Below are 19339 nucleotides of genomic sequence, written 5' to 3'. Positions count from 1 at the left end.
ATTCTCGATGTGAGTGTGTTAGAATTACAGAAAAAAAATCACTCAAAGTAGTCCCATCTATATATTTAATTCTCCTGGGTGTGCCAGGGAAAAATGCGTCCCGGCAGCCCAGCTGATTGGATGGGCTGCGGGGCGCCTGATTGGCTGGTGCACCCAGGAGAACGGCGGCGGCGGCCATGGCCGGGGAGCCAGGTGGGCCCGGCCGTGGAGGCGAGGCGGCGGGCCAGCTAGAGGCACAGATGCTCTGTGCCCGGGCCTACTAGTTGAAATTAAACGTACATTTCACAATACCTAACTTTCCCTTTTAATTTAAATGGGGCTACTTTGAGTAATTCTCCTCATCATATATAGGCCACTAATGTTTCGAATCAAGTCTAACAATATTCTTATAGAGGGACGAGCAGTGGTAATGGTTAAGCCAATACTTGAAGACATGATTTGACTAATATTGAATATTTTTAGATGAAATAATATTTTTCGATTGTGAGCCCTTTGGGGACAGGGATCCCTCTTATTTGTTATTTATCTGTGTAAACCACCCTGAGTCATTTTTGGAAGGGCGGTATAGAAATCGAATAAACAAATAAAATTAAATTAAAAAAAATAGTATGACTGCTGACACAGCAGCAGACTGAAAGGTTGCTCACATGACCTGTGAGTGGGGTGGGGAGGGCATGGGGGAAGGAGGCAAGTCAACCTTACCTTCTTCCCAGATGAGGAGCTTTAGTATGAATTGGGCTGCACGGCTCGCCTGCCCACATGATCTGCGCGGCTCCCTCCCGGCAACACAGCCATCTGGGGGCTGGCCTCCAGAAATCCCTCCAGGAGTGCAGTGCCTTGGGGGATTCTCCTGCAAGCTGGGAGCTCTAGGTGCCCGGTTCTGTGTCTGCTCCTGCTGCAGGCAGCCTGAGCACACACATGACTGGGGTAGAAGGGCATGCTCACATCCTTCTACCCTGGTAATAGCCCAGAGGGAAACCTCGGGATACCTGGCAGGGCAGGGCAGGGCTGGGATTGGTCTGATCCTGATGCTCCACACAGGTGGGCTGTGCAAGCCCGGGTAGGGCTGCCGTTGTAAACAGCCTCTGAGTGTTGCTTTATTGACAATAAAGGAATGGACTCAGAGCCCTTCTCTCCCGTCACCTACTCTAGTGCTTGAAAACCGATTCCTCCTGTGCCTCAGAGTCATCCTCAAAGACATCACGGGGTATGGCAGACTTGGTTCCTGCTTGTTCCCTATTAGAGGTTTAGGCTCACAAAAAGCTAGCAGGTCAATTGGCACTACAGTGCTGTGTATGTGCAACTAGTTTTTTCAAAGTGTTTCAGAGACGACGATAAGAAAACGATGCACTTCTAAAAAATATTTATTTGCTGAAAAAGAGATAGAAACTTCGTTGTGAATGCTCCTGCATTCAGTTATGGCAGCAGAGGCTGCAGCCATCGAATAATACACAAATTCAGTCCAACAGTCCAAGCAGCTCACTTTAGGTCAGTGCTCTGCGCTGACAACAAACGAACAAAAAAAAAAGAATATACTACAGACTAAAATGCAAAGTTATGTGCCATAGAAACGAAATTCTGTATTCAAAGTCATGCAAATATGCATGAAACTGCTTAATTTAGACACATTTTCATATGCCAAATCTGAATTTTTACTGAATTGCAATGGGGGGGGCGTGTGTGTGGGTACAAATGGGATGAGGTGAACAGAGAAAAACCAGAGGCAATAATAAAGAAGAGATATACAACTGAACAGTGGGCAGACTATTGTGGGAGAAGACCCCTTCCCAACTCCCCGCTATAAATATTTAACAGAGGTATACACTACCAAGCATTTCTCTACAATTATGAGAGTTTAAAAAGCAAACATTCTTCGATTCCAAATTTGGGGTCAAATTCCACATTATAATCTCATACCTTTATGCGTTACAGAAGGTCTGTAACAAATATTCTGCCCCCATTTCAGCCTCTGGGTGGCAGTTGTGGCATAGTACTAGTTAGCTGCATCAGTTGTGGCAGGAGTGCCTGGCATGGGGATAGTAATACATACATTGCCACCACTGCAGTAAAAGGAGTTGTACTACTTGCTAATATCGTCAAAAGTCTGCAGGCTAGCTGGAAATAGAAATTCCGTTGGGAATTGTGAGCACATCTCGCAGTCATGCTCCCCAGAGATGCTTTATCTGTACTGGGCACTTAAGTGGCAAAACAAACATACATTTAAAGTAATTATTCTAAGCACATTGTTTACTTCCTTCTCCTTTGTGAAGGAGGGTGAGTGTGGCACTTCTTCAGAAAGGGAATGGTCGGAGGAAATATTTGAAGCTTACACTGCCCCAACATTACCAGAGTTGCTTACCGGTACTTTCTGACTGCAAGTGTTCAGTACGTCTCCCCTAAGGCTTCATGCCTGACACACTGCATAGGCATGCCTGAGTACATATATATATATGATTAACAGCAGAAAAATCTATTTATTTTTTATATGTACCGCCTGACTCCAAAGGCTCTAGGCATTTGAGAAGCTTAGAATTCATTGTTAAGAGAGTGATATAGTGATATATCCCATTTCAAGGTCAGGCTGTTTCCCTCATTGATTTAAATCTTCATTGTGCTGGTGTAGAATCTGTGAAAAGCCTGTTAAGAGGATTGCTTGTCAGGATTTCAACTACTATTTGTTTCATTTCAGAGCTATATATGTACCATGTTCCTTTGCCTCAATTCAAAATGCAGCCCTCTTTATTTTGGTAAATACTTCAATAATATTTACAAGGAGGGTCACATTATTTCTATAAGAGGGAAGAGTGCAATGTAATGTATTGTTCATACTCACTGAAGGGGAAGTTGCAGAGGAATTAAAAATTCTCAAGCCTGGGGCTCAAAAATGTTTGCTATGGACTGTTACAGCCAATCATGGAAGAGACAAAAGACCCTTAAATAGCATCTCTCCCTTCCCCCCACCCCGAACATGATTTAACTAATATTATTTTTTTCATATATTTAGCATATTGATTGTGGGATACATCAAGATATGGAAATTAGCTGCAATACAAAAAGCAAAAATCATATGGTGGTCCAGCCAACATAATGTGGGTTTCAACTGTCTTGAAGTGGTTACTGGTTCAAGACAAAACAGCTTTGAATTTGAAGGTCACAGTGGAGGACTTTTATATGTAAACCTTTTCAGACAAACAAGCCAAGGGTGACATACCAACCATATCTAAGCCAATGTTTAAAGGCAAGAGATTCTGCTATAGGCGAGAGCACGGGAGCACGCCGATTCTGGGACTGTGTCTTGTAGACACTGGTCCATCTTATTTGTGGGGGAGCTATATCCAGTGTGGCCCCACAAGGATTCAGATGATATGGCAGAATACAGTAAACCACAGTCTATAGCTTCCTGATTAACTACTTTTCCAAATGAGAAGAACTCTCATTTCAGTTTTGTATTTTGCTGCTAACATGCTGATAAGAAAGATTAGCTCTCAAACATATTGCTACAATACTAGACTGTTGAATTCCTGAGGTTGTACAAATGCAATGCAGTAAGAAACAGGCTTTAGATAATATGAGTTTAGAGGAAGAGTGAAAGGAGCCTTGCAGATATCAGCTAAGATGTGCTGCAAGACCAAATATCTTCCCAAAGACCATTTCTGATAGCAGCTGATGTTTCTGGGGACTTGTTTTGACTTCATGTTTGTTATTCTCTTGCAAAGATAACCATGGCTGCTCATTCAAAGAAAGGCCCAACAGGAGAAAATTCTGAAGGTTATAGCAGATGTCACTTCACCATTAGAGTGGGGCACCATACAGTGTCAGGGTATAGGAGGCAGTGGACAGATTTGAATCTGAAAAGAGAAAGATAAGATGCTAACACAGGATGCAAAGCACTTGGGCCTGGAAGAATGTAAACCCACCAGTACAGGAGACATCATAACCTGGCAGTATATCTGGCAAATAAATGCCATTTCCTGTCCTTGTGCTTGGATTTCTTATCATCTGTTAAGCAAGAAGGGCTAGGAATTTCATTTGGAAAGCAGTTATGTACATACCGAGTTGGATCTTGCTGTACACTGAACACTTCACCAATGCTCACAACATTGCGTTTGTTTTCAGGACCCCCATAGCTCAAAGTAACCTGACAAAAATAAAATCACACAAACTCAAAAGATGCACTTGCCAGAGTATGGCAAGTCCTACAGGAAGCCAGATTAGGTGAACTGAAATGCAGGGGAGAAGAGAGACCTCATCGTCTTTCTGAGATATGTGGCAGGAGTTGTGTATTGACATAAACACTGATGGCTGTTGTGATATTCTGCTCACCACTCAGGAGAAAGCAAATTCTCCTTTGCAAATTAAGCCCAGCCTAGAAGTGCTTAAGATAAAAGTCTATTTCCTCATACTGGTATGAAAATGAACACCAGAATTAAGCGTATCTTTACAGTGCCTCCCACTCACTCTCACTTATTTATTTATTTATTCATTAATTTATTCATCCATCCATCCAGTTTCTATACTGCCCTTCCCAAAATGGCTCAGGGTGGTTTACACTAAGATAAAAAACACACAACAAAATTAAACAAACAAACAAACAAACAAGCAAGCAAGCAAGCAAGCATACATTTAAACCAGATTTAAAATTAAAACTAAAACTATATATCATTAAAAGTCAGGCTAAAAGATGGGTTTTTAAGGCTCTCCTGAAAGCCTCCAAGGAAGATAATCCTCTTACTTTCACGGGGAGGCATTCCACAAACCAGGGGTGACAACTGAGAAGGCTCGAACCCAGGTCGCCACTTGATGAACCAGTGGCATCCAAAGACAGATCCCTCCTGACGATCTGAATGAGCGGTGGGGAATTTGCAGGGAAAGGCACTAGGCATGTTGCTGATCACTCAAGATGGCATCTGCACAAGCGCAGATGCTATTTACATGCCAACGCGACCCATAGGCTTCTGGGAAGAGGGAACATTCTGTTCCCAAGCAAGAACATAGGAACATAGGAAGCTGCTATATAGTGGGTCAGACCATAGGTCCATCTAGCTCAGTATTGACTACCCAGACTGGCAGCAGCATCTCCAAGGTTGCAGGCAGGAATCTCTCTCAGCCCTATCTTGGAGAAGCCAGGGAGGGAACTTGGAACTTTCTGCTCTTCCCAGAGCAGCTCCGTTCCATAAGGGGACTATCTTACAGTGCTCACACATCAAGTCTCCCATTCATATGCAACCAGGGCAGACCCTGCTTAGGCAGCATGGCTTTAAAAAAAAAAGACAGTGCGGCTGCTTAATACAAACAGCGCCGCACAAGGGTAGTGGGGGAGCAACAGAGGGGCAGGTAAGACCTGCCTTCCTCCTGTTAAAGTGACTTTTCTCCCCCGGTGTGCATCAAAAGGCACTCTCTCAGGTAACCCGGACCTAAGCCATTCAGGGCTTTAAAGGTAAAAACCAGCACTTTGTACTTTGCCCGGAAACATATTGGCAGCCAGTGCAACTGTTTAAGAACAGGCATATTGTGGTCTCTCCAGAGACCAATCTGGGTGCTACATTTTGAACTAATTGAAGTTTCCAAACTATGTACAAAGGCAGCCCTATATAGAGCACATTGCAATAGTCCAAAATGGAAGTTACCAGCTGGTGCACCACTGTTTTCAGGTCAGTCTCCTCGAGGAACAGGCGGAGTTGTCAAATCAATCGCAGCTGGTAAAAGGTGTTCCTGGTCACAGCCTCAGCCTGAGGCACCAGTGTGAGACCCAGGCCCAAGAGCACTCCCTAGCTACAAAACTGTTCTTTCTGGGGGAGTGTAAACTCATCCAGAACAAGAAGTTCTATCCCCTCTTGCAGATTACGACCCCCAACAATGAGCACTTCTTTCTTGCTTGGATTCAGCTTCAGTTTATTATCCCTCATCCAGCCCATTACTGCCTGTAGGCAGGCATTTACATTGTACAAATCTCATGATTTGTTGTAAGCCAGATAATGTATACAGCAGAGTCATCAACAAACCAAAGCCTCTGATGTGATGCATTTCTCTGGAAATTAGTTCTACTTCAGTTCAGGAACTGCATTTAGGGCTTTCAAGCTGCATTAGAAGTCCACTCTTTAAGAGGCCCTAGATAGACATTTGTTAATCTCTACGTCTGAAATTGACCTTGCATTCAAAACTGAGTCCATAAGGCTGACCACATTAATATGCAGTTAAATTTAGTAAAAGATATGTTAAATGTTGTAGCTGTCATGTGGAGATTGCCAAAAAGCTCTTCTCTCTGGTACTTCTCCCTGTGGTATGTGTAGCATTTAAAAACCGCTTATCACCAAGCATCTGCCCAAACAACACATCACAGCTCCATACATTCCTGGTACTGGTGTAGAGGTGCTGCACATGTTTAAGATAATGCACAGGGGAAGAGGCGTTCAAACATTATACCGATCACATGGAGTACTGCTTCAGGGAATTTTTTTCTTTTTTACTGCCTCCATGCGAAAACTTCAAAATCAGCCCTAATTCTAGAAAGATTACCACAGAGATTTGATATCCTTGGAGTATACTTACAATAATCAAGGCAATTGTCTTTAGGACTTGAATGTGCAACACAGGATAGGAAAGTTAGTTGCATTGCTGCTGTTCTTAGGTTATTATATTTAGGGGAACAGGTATGACAGCTTTGGGGTGCAACCTACTGGCTATGAATGATTTTGGAATCAAAGCATTTTATTTGCAGCAAAGTGGGCCTGTGTTATTCATCCTGAGCAGAGTTTTTGTTATTTCATGTTGTAAAAATGATTCAAGATGAGGCTGGTTCTTTTTGTCTGTCAAAAGTCCAAATCCATTGCTACAGTAAGCAACACAAGCTATACTGTTTGCTAATTGCAAGGAAGCCAAGACAATGACAGGTGTCTGGAGAAAAGAGCAAAGAAGTGCCCACAAAGTAGATGCATGCTGCTCATTACCCATATACTGAATGCTAGTCTAACCATTTTAGCAGCCATATGAGAGGCAAGTTACTGGTTGCCTCCTCCTTTTTCTCCTGCAGCCCTTCTATCATGTACCCCAAGAGCTCTGCAACACAACTTTGCATTTGCCATGACTTTCCTCAGCCCTCTTTGTCCTTCAGCATCAGGGTTATCTTATATAAGCACATTATCCATTTTTATACAAGCACATTATCCATGCTGATGTAAACCGCCCAGAGACAGAAGTTTGGGGCGATGTACAAACATAATAAATATACTTACTCTTCACTTGCCTCCATTTTGCCCACATAACTTTCACCACTGTAATTTCTGACATCTCTAGGAGCATCTCTCCCATAATTACAGTACATCCTCCACCTGCTTTCACTACTGCTCTCTCTGTTCCAAATATCCTCATATGTCCTTATTTTTTCACTCCATTTCTTTCCACTTCTACCAATTATCACTAGTAAAATCTACTCTGAAACTCAGTCTCTTTCCCAGCTTTTATTTGATGCACCATCTCCAAGCCCACAAGCCCTGCTTCTAGTAACAGTCGCTCAAGTGTGCATCTATATCAATGTTTTTAGGCTTAAATACTTGCAGAGATTCAGTCGTTTCTCACAGTTTCCCCTCCTTAGTCTCCCCATGACCTTTGTAGGTCTTCACAAAAGGCACCTGTATTCTTTTAATGTCTCCAGTTCCACTACATACACCTGCCCACAATCCTAAACAAGCAATTCATTTGTAAGGAAAGCTAGGGGAAAGAGGCACTTGATCATCCAGTCCTTAGATTACCTGTCTGAGCACAGCTTCACCCCGCAGGCGCTGCAGGTTTTCCAGGTGCGAGTGGAACAAGGGGCTGTGCAGCAGTTTCACTTCCAACAGTCCCTCAATGATGTAGCCAATCGTGCAGTCATCCGGGAGGCGAATCCTCTCTGCAGTGCTGATGAAGCTCCCCAGGCTGCCAGAAGACAGCAATCAGAGAATGAAATCTTCCTAGGTCCTTGTCAGCTTGTGGAAATAGAAACACATTTTCCAAGCTGCACATACCTAGCCCAGGGGCTCATCTTGAGGGCGAGACCTCTGCTGATACAGAAGCCTGCACCGCCTGTGGCAAACCAGAACTTCACAGTTGTCTAGCAAGATAAACAAAGAGTTGTCAGGAAAGCTTCATGTTCTTTTTTTTGGTCAGTTGAATGTGTCAGATCTTGTCCAAGTCACATGAAATCTTAGAATGCTTAGTCTTCTTATCCAAACACTCCTAAAAGATTTGTCCACATTATCCTGGTGTGCGTCACAAGCTAGCACAAACAGGAACCATCAGAACAATGCATGATAAACTTTTATTATGTGCCCTCAGAGAATGAGCAGACCTCCAAAATACCCAGGGATACTAAAGAGACAATATCAGATCCAATTATATCCTGGCTGTCGGCCTTTTGTATATATTCCTGAATCTTAAATACAGCTTGCAGCCTGATCCTATCCTATGCATATTTACTCAGAAAGAAGGCCCCCTAAAATGCACATGTGGGGCAGGAAAGCCTGACTCCAAAACAAGAAAGCATGAGAAGGAACTCCAAACAAGAATGAGGACAGAGAGAGAGGAGAGTGCAAGAGTCTGATCTGTTCAAATTTTGGGGAGCAGTGACACAATTAGAGAACATGCTCACTGATCCATCGTTCCGGACATGGTCTGCTGCTTCAATGGCATGGTCCAGACTTGGTCTCCCCACATACACATCTTGGCTGTGTGAAAAGGCAGATAGGAGATGCAGGAGATTCGGCAGATTCACATAGTTGTCATCATCCACATGACAAAACCACCTGCAGGAAAAGCAGAAGTCAGAGAAGCAGAGAAGGCCACAAGGGATTCAGAGTCAGCTCTTTCTATTCTCTTTGGGGAAACCTTCACAGAATCAGGGCAGTGAAAGGGCAGAGGCCTCTGGACAGCCTCTTCGGAGGCAAGCCGAGAAGCGATTCTCTACTCCAAGAAATGAGATCACAAGCCACTATCTTTCCTTGCTGCAGCTGCTCCATCTTTTGGCTGAACTTGATTTCTTCTTCCTTTATGTTATTCAGGGTAATCAAGGTAGCTCATGCTAACTCACTGAAACCAGAGAGGAGAATTTCAAGATAAACACCAACAGCAATAGTGGCTCTCACTTACTTTCGCCCAGACTCTAGGAATTTGTCATATTCCACAGACATTTTGCAGCAGAGTGCTTGGCGGGTGTGAACGGCTGAGCAATTGGTGTTGATCACATGGTCTCCTATTAAACAAAAGGTGTTTATTACTGGGAAAACTGTAAGATGTGTAAGAGCAATCACAAGCACAGTGGAGCAGGCATGTGACGAAAAGCCCTGGGACATATTAACAGGGGAATATGGAGACTAGCAGAGCAGGACCAGACTTTGTGTTATTGGGGTAAGTCAGGCTATAAGAGATGTGAACTGGAAATAGAGAACTTGTAAGCACAACAGTCTTCATAAGAAATAATGACTATATAGGTTCCCCCTGTATTTCTGCAGCTTGCATTAGGAATGAGAGGAATTTATTTAGGGCTCTTCCAGATAACAATAAAATGTAGGATTCCCTGCAAGCTACAAACACTGTCTTACTCACAGCCCACATGCTCACTCCTTCCTTGAGTGATCTTCTCTTCTGGCCACATGCAGAGCAAGGACATCACGTGATTTTCAGAGTGCCACCTACTGGCCAGTACTTACATTCTGAGGACAACCCATCTCTTTCCCCGATCAAAGGAGGAGTGGAAGGTTCTCTTCAGATTGCAAAAGCTGGCCAGTGGGTGGCGATGTGGAAATTATGTGGCATCCCTGCTCTGCATGTGGCCAGACGCTAAGATAATGCAGGGAAGAATTGTACTGTACAAGCCCTTGCAAGTATGTGGATTGTGAGCAAGATGGTGTTTGGAGGACCTTGTGGGGGAATATTGCAGTTTGTTTTGAATAGTCCCTAACTGTAACTCCCAGTGTTTTCTCTTATTCTCCTCATCCTTCAATCAATCATATCTTCCCTAAATCAGGGTTTCTTAACCTGGGGCCCATGAATTCCCTGGGGGTCCAATGGGTAGGACCAGGTTGTCATGTCCCCTAGCTCTGACAGCAAGGAAGAAAGGGAAGCTGTCGGCATTTCAGCCGAGTCTGGAATGTCTGAAGGGCAGAGCCCGACTGCAGTGGAATTAGCTGACGGTTCAGAACAGACTCAACAGCCTGAACCAGCAGAAAATGTCAGCCACCAATCGGGGGATGATTTAGGCATTGGAGCTCCACCGACGCCACAGCAACGCAGGTGTTTCAAACGCAGGTCACAACTGGAGGCGGTGCGGAGGAGCAAGCGCCTGTTATCGAAGGCTGACAAGCCGTAAATCCTGACACCTGGGAGCTTTCGACTGGCTCCATAAATTGGAGCCTCTGACTCCCACTCATTGCTGAGTTTCAACAATTGTCATTCACCCACAGCAAGCAGCCGAGCCGTGTACTTCGCTGGCCTTGGGCCAGACCTTGACACAGGTGATATGTGGAAAATTAAATATATAAATAAAAGGTAGGTCCCCCAAAGCATCATTTATAATTAACTCTTGTACCACCTTTCTTCTTCTTGAATTGTAATTATACCTTCACAGCTTACGAGAGACACCAGAGAATAACAGGTTTTACTGTACCAAGCCTTTCCTAGCAATGCATATGAAAAGGGCCCAGAGCTTTTAAAATGCAAATTCTTTGCTGAACTGAATTTAATTTGCTTGCTGGTGAGCCAGGAAAAAATGCTTGAAAACAATTATCCAGAGTACTCATTACACACACGCATACCCATTTTTACTGGAGCCTTATGAAAATATTTTATATAAATGGGGGGGAAGGATCTAAGGGGAGAGGTCCATAGGTGCAAAAAGGTAAAAATTCCTGGGTGAAGTACTAACTCCCAGCATAATTTAATCTCAAATAACCCCATTCACAACTACTAAAATGCAAGAGGAATGCAAATTTTCACATTCACACAGCTTTACTGAAGCTGAGAAAAATAAAGAAAATGAGAGTAACCCAAGGATCTCCCTCCGTATCTTTTTTTTTTTTTGGTAGGCATCCCACATGAAGGCCTGCTTTCCAAACAATGGGAGGCAAAAGGATCCAAAAGGTACCAGCATCATGGACTTCGCACATTCCTAGAGAAGAAATGTGGGGCAGTCTTCCAAAACATAAAGAAAGCAAACATCCTTTGGATTGACAATAGGGAACAACGGAGGATTTCTGTCAGCAAACCACATCAGCGTATTTGGAATAGCTTGAATACTCCTCACAGAAAGCAAACGCAAAGCCATTTGTATAAAGGTGGAATTTGTATCCCATCACACAGGTAAATTCCCTTGCACACATCACATGCATTGCACCAAATAAAATGACGTGGTAATCCCATTCAAAAGTAACACATATTTTAGGGATAGCCGATTTGGAAGGGACTGCAGAAATGCAGAAAAATGCCTATTTTCTATAGGCCCTTTCCTAAATATTTGTATGCGCTGGCATCTGTAGGGCTGGTAAAAGTCCCTGCCAAGACCTTGACTTGCCAGTCAGGGTAGACCACACTAAGTGGATAATTGGTCTGACTCAGTATCAGATGGCTCCTTAGGTCTTGCTCTAACCACCAGAAATTTGGGCTACAGCTCACCTGCTCTGAGACGGAGCTCCCGATCTTCCCAGTCTGTAAATATAAATGTCTGTGGGAAACATGAACAAACAAAAAACTACTTCAGTTCCTTATAATGTCAGTGACACCCAGACATCTAGGAAGAATAGCGCCGAGGGCAAGCACTGAAATTCCGCCCCCTGTCCAAACATCTGACACACATCTCTCAGATAACTTTACCATAATATCAGCTGAAAAATACAAGTCAAGCTCTTAAGCTTTTAATATTTCAAAAACTATTTAGCAGTGGATGGAGCCAGACCAAAAAAATGCTGGAAAATGACAAATTTCAGTATGCTGGGGCTCATGAAATACCCAAATACTATGTGGAGGTGTACTTGGAAAACTAAACAGAAGTGTCTGTCTAATTCTCTACTATGCATTGTAGCATCACTATTACATAAGTTTTAAAAATAAATGGAGAAATTGACTTTTCCCAGATACTCTGAAAATAATTAAAGGATATGCAGAGTAAACTGTATCACTGCTTGGAATATATTCTAGTATTTCAGAAAGACAGTTAAAATGAGAGAAAGAGAGCAAGAAACTCCCAGTGGGCCTTAATACTAAGGATTTCACACTGATTCAAAGACAAACTCACCATTACTAGCCATATTATTAAGACATCACATTTAACTCACTTATCACAAGAAGCAAAGCAAGAGCAAATGAATACAATCCTAGCTCATAAGCTTCAACTTAGTATTCACAAGCCCTGATTCTCTGTGCACAGTGCCAAACTGAATATGTGTACAGTGACTAATATTATATTAATTTTGTTAAAAAAAACTTTTTACCTGTAGCCCCTTTGGAGGACTTCCTAAAGGCCGTGGAGTGGGGTGGGGTGGTCTGCAAAGGTTTCCCCTCCCACCTCCAGGCTCTTAATTCACCGCTGCAGCCCGTCCCAGGCTGATTTTCGGGCCTGTTCGGGCCTGCAAAGATCGGCATGGTGGCCATTTTGGAGGCTGCCACACATGCTCAAATGGCCTCTGCAAGGCCTGGCAAAGCAAAGGGCCTCACAGGGACCATTTGAGCATGTGCGGTGGCCATTTTTAAAAATAGATTTTTTTTTAAAAAGGCTGCCAAAACCAAAATGGCCACCGTGCATGCTCAAATGGCTGGCATGTCCTAGGGTCTCGCAGAGGCCATTTGAGCATGCATGGTGGCCATTTTGTTTTCGGCAGCCATTTTAAAAAAAATAATTTTAAAAAATGGCAACCCCCTTCAAGTGGCACCCGGGGCACGTACCCTGCCTGCCCCCCCTTAGATACGCTCCTGGTGACACCATTCTGGGGTTCAGTCAGGACACTGAGAGAGAGGACATTTTGTTGGTTTCTAGCAGCACTCACAAAACAGAAGGGACCCGAGTCTCTTTCCTATATGCAGATTTATATACAAATAGTGTTAAGACTACAGTGTTAGACTAACCCCTGCTAGCTTGGCAAAGAGGCACCTTTTAATGTGGTGATTCTCTTTATTTAGGGAGCCATCTTATTTATTTATTATTTCTCTGTGTAAACTGCCCTGAGCCATTTTTGGAAGGGCAGTATAGAAATCGAATAAAGATCATCATCATCATCATCATCATCATCATCATCAAAATAATCGACATAGCAATACCAGGTGATAGCAGAATAGAAGAAAAAGAAATAGAAAAAACAACAAAATACAAAGATCTACAAACTAAAATTGAAAGGCTGTGGCAGAAAAAGACCAAAATAATCCTAGTGGTAATTGGTGCCCTAGGTGCAATTCCAAAACAACTTGAAGAGCACCTCAACACCATAGGGGCCACAGAAATCACCATCAGCCAATTACAAAAAGCAACTTTACTGGGAACAGCCTATATTCTGTGACGATATCTATAATAACAACAGCAACAATACTGATAATAAAATTCAGCCATCCCAGGTCCTTGGGAAGGACTCGATGTCTGGATAAAACAAACCAGTCAATAATACCTGTCTGACTGTGTAAAAAAGAAATAATTTGGTATTTGGTATAATTTGGACAAACAGGAGCCAAGCTTGTCCTCTTCTCAGTCCAGAAAATATTCCATTACAACAGGGATATACATCTATCTCCCCCTACAGAAAACAGTTCAGCCTACAGGCAGAAGGAAAGCCAGCAATCAGCAAGCCAGCTGGGACTAGCATCCTGCTTGAGAGTGGGACAGTGTCTGAAGCATCTGTCTAAATTCAGAAAGGCATTTGCACATGGAGACGGATGACATTCTCCCCATTCTGAGGAACAGCTGGCTTGAGAACACGGAATAGGGCCACATTGGGGAGAAGAGAAAGCAAGCACAAATGGCTCTGTGCAAGAATAGTTTAACTGCAGAAAAGAGACATGAGAACAGAACTTCAGCCATTGCAATGAAGCAAAGAAAACAGAAAAAGTTAGTGACGTGCCTCCTGTGCCTTGTGCGTGATATCCAAAGCCACTTAGAGCAGTAAAAGGGCGCTACAACTGATAAAATGTTTTCACTCTGTTAAACAAGTTAAGATTTCATCCTCCTGGGGAAAGTGTCCTTACCTGTCCTTTTGCCTGGGAAATCCACGTTTGGAAGAGCAAGCTCAGCCTTGTTTTATGGTACTTCCTTGTTGTTTTCACAGCAATAAAGATATCCTTCAAGTCCAGCTTTTCCTTAGCAGAGACTTCAACAAGTCCCACATGGTCTTTCACCACATTGTGGAATGGGTAAGTTGGGCTGTCATTAATCTTTCTGTTAGCTTTCAGATTGGATCTGCCAGTGTCTATGATATAACGATTCCATTTTTTTAGCAGTTCCTCTCTCACTGAGGGCACAATATTGTTAGCCTCATCTTCCAAATGATCAACTGAGCTGGACTCCACCTGCTGTAGTGGGATATCACTTTTGCTGGACACATTAAAAACAGGTGGTGGATGTGGCTGTGGATAATTTCTCGGTCTCCAGCTAGCCTGAAATTTGGGAATTAGCAAGAGGAGGACTGCACAAAAGATAACTGAGAGCAGGAAGCAGATTTTACTGAGCCTAATGCAGGAAAAGCTCATTCTTCAGCCCCAAGGGCCTTTGCCATATTGTCAAGCTGAGACATTGTTTCACAGGTGAAGTTGAGGCCTCTGAGAAAAGAAAAGAAAACTAATCACAAATTTGCTATATTTTATGTGACATAAACAAGTCTGAGGAATTTGGCAGCCACACAGCATAATTTTTATAGCATTCAAAACACCTTAAAAGCTTACTTATTGTCAACATAATATAGGAAGAGCCCAACTAGATCAGGTGAAGGTCCAACATGCTATTTTCAACATAGTTCAACATGCTATTTTCCACAGTGGCCAACTGGATGCCTGTAGCAAGTCCACAAGCAAGAGACAAAGCAGATCTATTCACCCACTGTTGCTCACCTGTAATGGATATTTATTATTTATTTTATTTTTATTTATTAATCAAATTTGTACACCACCCCAAACTTTCATCTCTGGGCAGTTAACAATAGCATAAAACAAGTTAAAATATATACAAAAACTTAAAACAATTTAATTTTAAAAATCACCCACAAATTAAAACCTTAAAATTTTAAAGAACTGAAAGAGCTTGAGTGAAGAGGTGGGTTTTCAAATGCTTTCTAAAAATTATCAGAGATGGGGAGAATTGTATTTCAGTAGGGACTGCATTCCACAGCCTCGGGGCAGCAACCGAGAAAGCCCGTTACCGTGTGGCCACCAGCCGGGCTGGCGGCAACTGGAGACGGATCTCTCTGGACAACCTCAATGGGCAGTGGGGCTCATAATGAAGAAGACGTTATCTTAGAAACCCAGGGCCTAAGCCATTTAGGGCTTTATAAGTTATGACTAGCACTTTGTATTTTGCCCGGAAACCTATTGGCAGCCAGTGATATTCAGAAGCAGACTACTCCTGAGCCTGAAAATAGCATATAGCCATCAAGACTAGTAGATTAATAATGGGCTGTGTGAAGAAGCACTTTCCTTTGTCCATCCTAAATCTCCTGTCAGCCAGTTTCATCACATTACCTAGTTCTAATGTCATGAGAGGGGAAAATACTTTTCTCAATCCACTTTCTCCACACCATTCATACTTTTGTAAAAGTAAGTCATGTTCCTCTTTAGTTGCCTTGTTTCAAAACTAAAATGCCCCAGATGTTGTAGCCTTTCCTCGTAAGAAAGATGCTTCAGCCCCCTGATCCTTTTGGCTGCTCTCTTCTGCAGCTTTTCCAGTTCTATAATATACGTCTTGAGAGGTGATGACCAGAACTGTACACAGTATTCCAATTGTGGCTGCACCAAAGATTTCTACAAGGGTATTATAATATTAGCAATTTTATTTTTGATCCCTTTCCTAATAATACCTAGCAGGGATTTTGCCTTTTTCTCAGCTGATGCACACTGGGTTGATGGTTTCATTGAGCCAGGAGGCAATTCAATGCCTTTTGTCACTTGAGTGAGGCACAATGTGCTGTGCTATCCCCTCCCTCATGGATCCTACCCCACCAGGCTAGAGTTCAAAGACACTTCCCTTCTTCTCTCCTCCTCCCAGGGTGCATTCTGTGCTGCTGCTTGCTATAGCAGCATGTGGATCCAGCTGCTTCACTTGCCCGCCTGTCTCTCATTGACACTGCTGCTCCAGCACCAGCTTGCTCACTTCTGCTGTCTCATGACAGAGCAGACATGTGTAGTGCAGGAGACAGCAGGAGCAAGGAAGCAAGCTGGAGCAGTGACGGTGATGACAAGAAACAGGCAGGTGGGCGAAGCAGCTGCATGTACACACTACTACAACAAGAAGCGGTGTGGGTGGATAGAGTGTGTGTGTCCTGGAATGGCAAAGCTGGTGAGGGAAAGTGGGAGGGAGGAGGAACAGTTTTAGTTGGCTGTGGCCCAAGGTGTGTATGTGTGTGTGTTGCGGGGGAGGTTTACAGTATTTACATTGGGGAAAATAACTAATCCCAATACAGATCCTTGGGGGACCCTACTTTTTACTTCCCTCCATTGTGAAAATTTTCTTTTTATACCTACTCTCCGCTTTCTGTTCTTTAAACAGTTACCAGTCCATAAGAGGACTTGTTCTCTTATCCCATGTCTGTTAAATTTACTTAAGAGGCATTGGTGGGGACCAATATATATATATAAACCAAAGTCCAATGTCCACTGGATCTCTCTAGCCACATGACCATCTTGCAGCTGGGACTTGCCATCCTGATAGCAAAAGAGAAAGTTGGCATTTTTTCCACAGAATAAAAACTTGTCCAGCTATAATAAATCATAATCATAATCTCCTAAAATGAGGAGGCAAAAATGCTTTGGGATTTTAGAATACAAACTGATAGGCATTTAGTGCACAATACGCTGTATCTGACAGTCATCAAGAAGAATCGGGTTCTGATAATTGATATTGCAATCCCAGGGGATAGACAAGTCGACGAAAAACAATTGGAGAAAATAACTAAATATAAGGACCTTCAGATTGAAATTGAGTGACTCTGGAAAAAGAAAATAATAGTGGTGCCAATAGTTGTTGGTGCCCTTGATGCAGTACCAAAAGAACTTGAACACCATCTGGACACTTTGGGAATCAATAAAATCACAACACATCAACTACAGGAGGCCACACTGGGACAGCACAAATACTATGACACTATCTTTAATTTTTCTTTAGTTATCCTAGACCCTTGGAAAGGGCCTGATAATTAAAGTACCAAATCCAGTCAATAACATCTGGTAGACTGTGTGTAAATAGCATAATAAATATAATAATAATAAAATAATAATAATAATAATAATAATACATTATATTACATTATACATTATTATTACCTGTCCAGAAAAACCTGTCCAGCATGACAACCTACAGGTGAAACTCGGAAAATTAGAATATCGTGCAAAAGTCCATTAATTTCAGTAATGCAAATTAAAAGGTGAAACTGATATATGAGACAGACGCATTACATGCAAAGCGAGATAAGTCAAGCCTTAATTTGTTATAATTGTGATGATCATGGCGTACAGCTCATGAAAACCCCAAATCCACAATCTCAGAAAATTAGAATATTACATGGAACCAAGAAGACAAGAATTGAAGAATAGAACAATATCGGACCTCTGAAAAGTATACAGTGTACTGTGCTTGATTGGCCAGCAAACTCGCCTGACCTGACCCCATAGAGAATCTATGGGGCACTGCCAAGAGAAGGATGAGAGACATGAGACCAAACAATGCAGAATTGCTGAAGGCCGCTAATGAAGCATCCTGGTCTTCCATAACACCTCATCAGTGCCACAGGCTGATAGCATCCATGCCACGCCGCATTGAGGCAGTAATTGCTGCAAAAGGGGCCCAAACCAAGTACTGAATACATATGCATGCTTATACTTTTCAGAGGTCCGATATTGTTCTATTCTTCAATCCTTGTCTTCTTGGTTCCATGTAATATTCTAATCTTCTGAGATTGTGGATTTGGGGTTTTCATGAGCTGTACACCATGATCATCACAATTATAAAAAATAATTTGCATTACTGAAATTAATGGACTTTTGCACGATATTCTAATTTTCCGAGTTTCACCTGTAAATGTATTTAATGCAACATTTAAAACAATATAATAATGATCATGAATGAAAACTTTCTAGTTATATTTGTTTTGTGCAATTTTCTCCTTCCTTGCTGGGAAATACAGATGACAAACACAGTAAACTAAAGGTAGTTGGTGTTTCATTCACGGCTAGGGAAAGGGAAGACCCAGACCAAAAAGACAGCTTCATTTCCAAATATCACTGCTCTCTGGTTCATATGGTTGAAGCCTTATCCTATGTAGAGCTCAATGCGCCAAAGCCCAATTGATTTCAATAGGCTTAGGTGTGTCTAAATCTGCATAGTGGCTGTTGGTTTCACAGATCAGCCTGTTGGGTTGGAAGTCCAGATTGCCCTACATAGTTGATGATCTGAGCTCCTCCAAGTATGTATATTTGCGGGAATCAATGAATGTATTATATTCATAATCATATAACATCACAGAGTGAAGGACAAAGCTGCACTGTGTGCTCGAAATAATACTGAAGTTTCGTCCTGACGCTGGCAACTCGAAAACCAACTTCTCCCAAACAAAGACGGAGGAAAGCAGAGCTCTAGCCGCAGTCACAGCGCCATGCTAGAGCATTTTTACCCACTGAATTCAGTGCGACTATTCCTAAATAAGCGGTCGTAGGATTGCAACCTCAGTTTCGGCAACCGTAATGTCAGACAAGGAATGTGTTTAAAATGTACATAAGCGAACAATCCCCCAAAGTAAGGATAGAAATTGGGCTGGTTTCTTCCCTGGGGCAGTTTCCCCGACAAAAGGTCTGTCCGAGAAGACGGAACACCCCCCCCGTGACAGCCCTTCCGAATCTTTTAGGCTCCCGCAGCCGGTTCACATGGCAACGCCACCCTTCCACACCCCAGCTGGTCACCATGGCAACAAGGACATACACCTTGGCGCCCCCTTCCCCCGTCGGGAGATCGCCGCGGAGGTTCTGGTCCTCCTTCCGCCACCTACCTACACGCAGCGCCTCCGACAAGGTTTTGCCTTTGAAGCGGGAGGAAGAGGTGGGAGCCGTCGCGGGTGGGCTGGTCTTGCTTACCAGCTGCTCAACTCTCAGAGGTAGAAGCCATCCTCAGACCAAATCAAAGGGGAACGAG

The 19339-nt window shown here is 42.9% G+C and overlaps 1 protein-coding gene across 3 annotated transcripts; it reads right to left on the bottom strand.

The window, feature by feature from the left end:
* Positions 1 to 1348: 1348 nt before the first annotated feature.
* RFNG (RFNG O-fucosylpeptide 3-beta-N-acetylglucosaminyltransferase) lies at positions 1349 to 19336 on the bottom strand. 3 transcript variants are annotated; one of them, XM_053294593.1, is made up of 9 exons: positions 19197 to 19336; positions 14197 to 14766; positions 11644 to 11692; positions 9124 to 9226; positions 8627 to 8780; positions 8004 to 8089; positions 7749 to 7914; positions 4053 to 4138; positions 1349 to 3848 (listed from the first exon to the last, which is right to left on the bottom strand). In XM_053294593.1, exons 2-9 carry the CDS (start codon positions 14695 to 14697, stop codon positions 3782 to 3784), a joined length of 1212 nt encoding a protein of 403 aa, XP_053150568.1. In that variant the 5' UTR covers positions 14698 to 14766; positions 19197 to 19336; the 3' UTR covers positions 1349 to 3781. The 3 variants fall into 3 exon arrangements, with proteins under 3 accessions (XP_053150568.1, XP_053150567.1, XP_053150569.1); XM_053294592.1 differs by having other exon boundaries at positions 1349 to 4138; XM_053294594.1 differs by lacking the exon at positions 4053 to 4138.
* Between the last annotated feature and the right edge of the window lie 3 nt (positions 19337 to 19339).

Source organism: Hemicordylus capensis, chromosome 2 (genome assembly GCF_027244095.1).
Source record: "Hemicordylus capensis ecotype Gifberg chromosome 2, rHemCap1.1.pri, whole genome shotgun sequence".
Taxonomy (NCBI): domain Eukaryota; kingdom Metazoa; phylum Chordata; class Lepidosauria; order Squamata; family Cordylidae; genus Hemicordylus; species Hemicordylus capensis.
Note: the sequence above shows the minus strand (reverse complement) of the source record. Positions and strands in the feature narration are given on the sequence as shown.

What these genes read in the sequence shown, in the direction of transcription:
- RFNG (XM_053294592.1), bottom strand. Translation starts at nt 14,697, where the DNA reads ATGAGCTTTTCCTGCATTAGGCTCAGTAAAATCTGCTTCCTGCTCTCA. An exon ending in TTTCCCAGGCAAAAGGACAG is followed by an intron (nt 11,693 to 14,196) that starts GTAAGGACACTT and finishes TGTTTCCCACAG; the next exon opens with ACATTTATATTTACAGACTG. An exon ending in GGAGCTCCGTCTCAGAGCAG is followed by an intron (nt 9,227 to 11,643) that starts GTGAGCTGTAGC and finishes TTTGTTTAATAG; the next exon opens with GAGACCATGTGATCAACACC.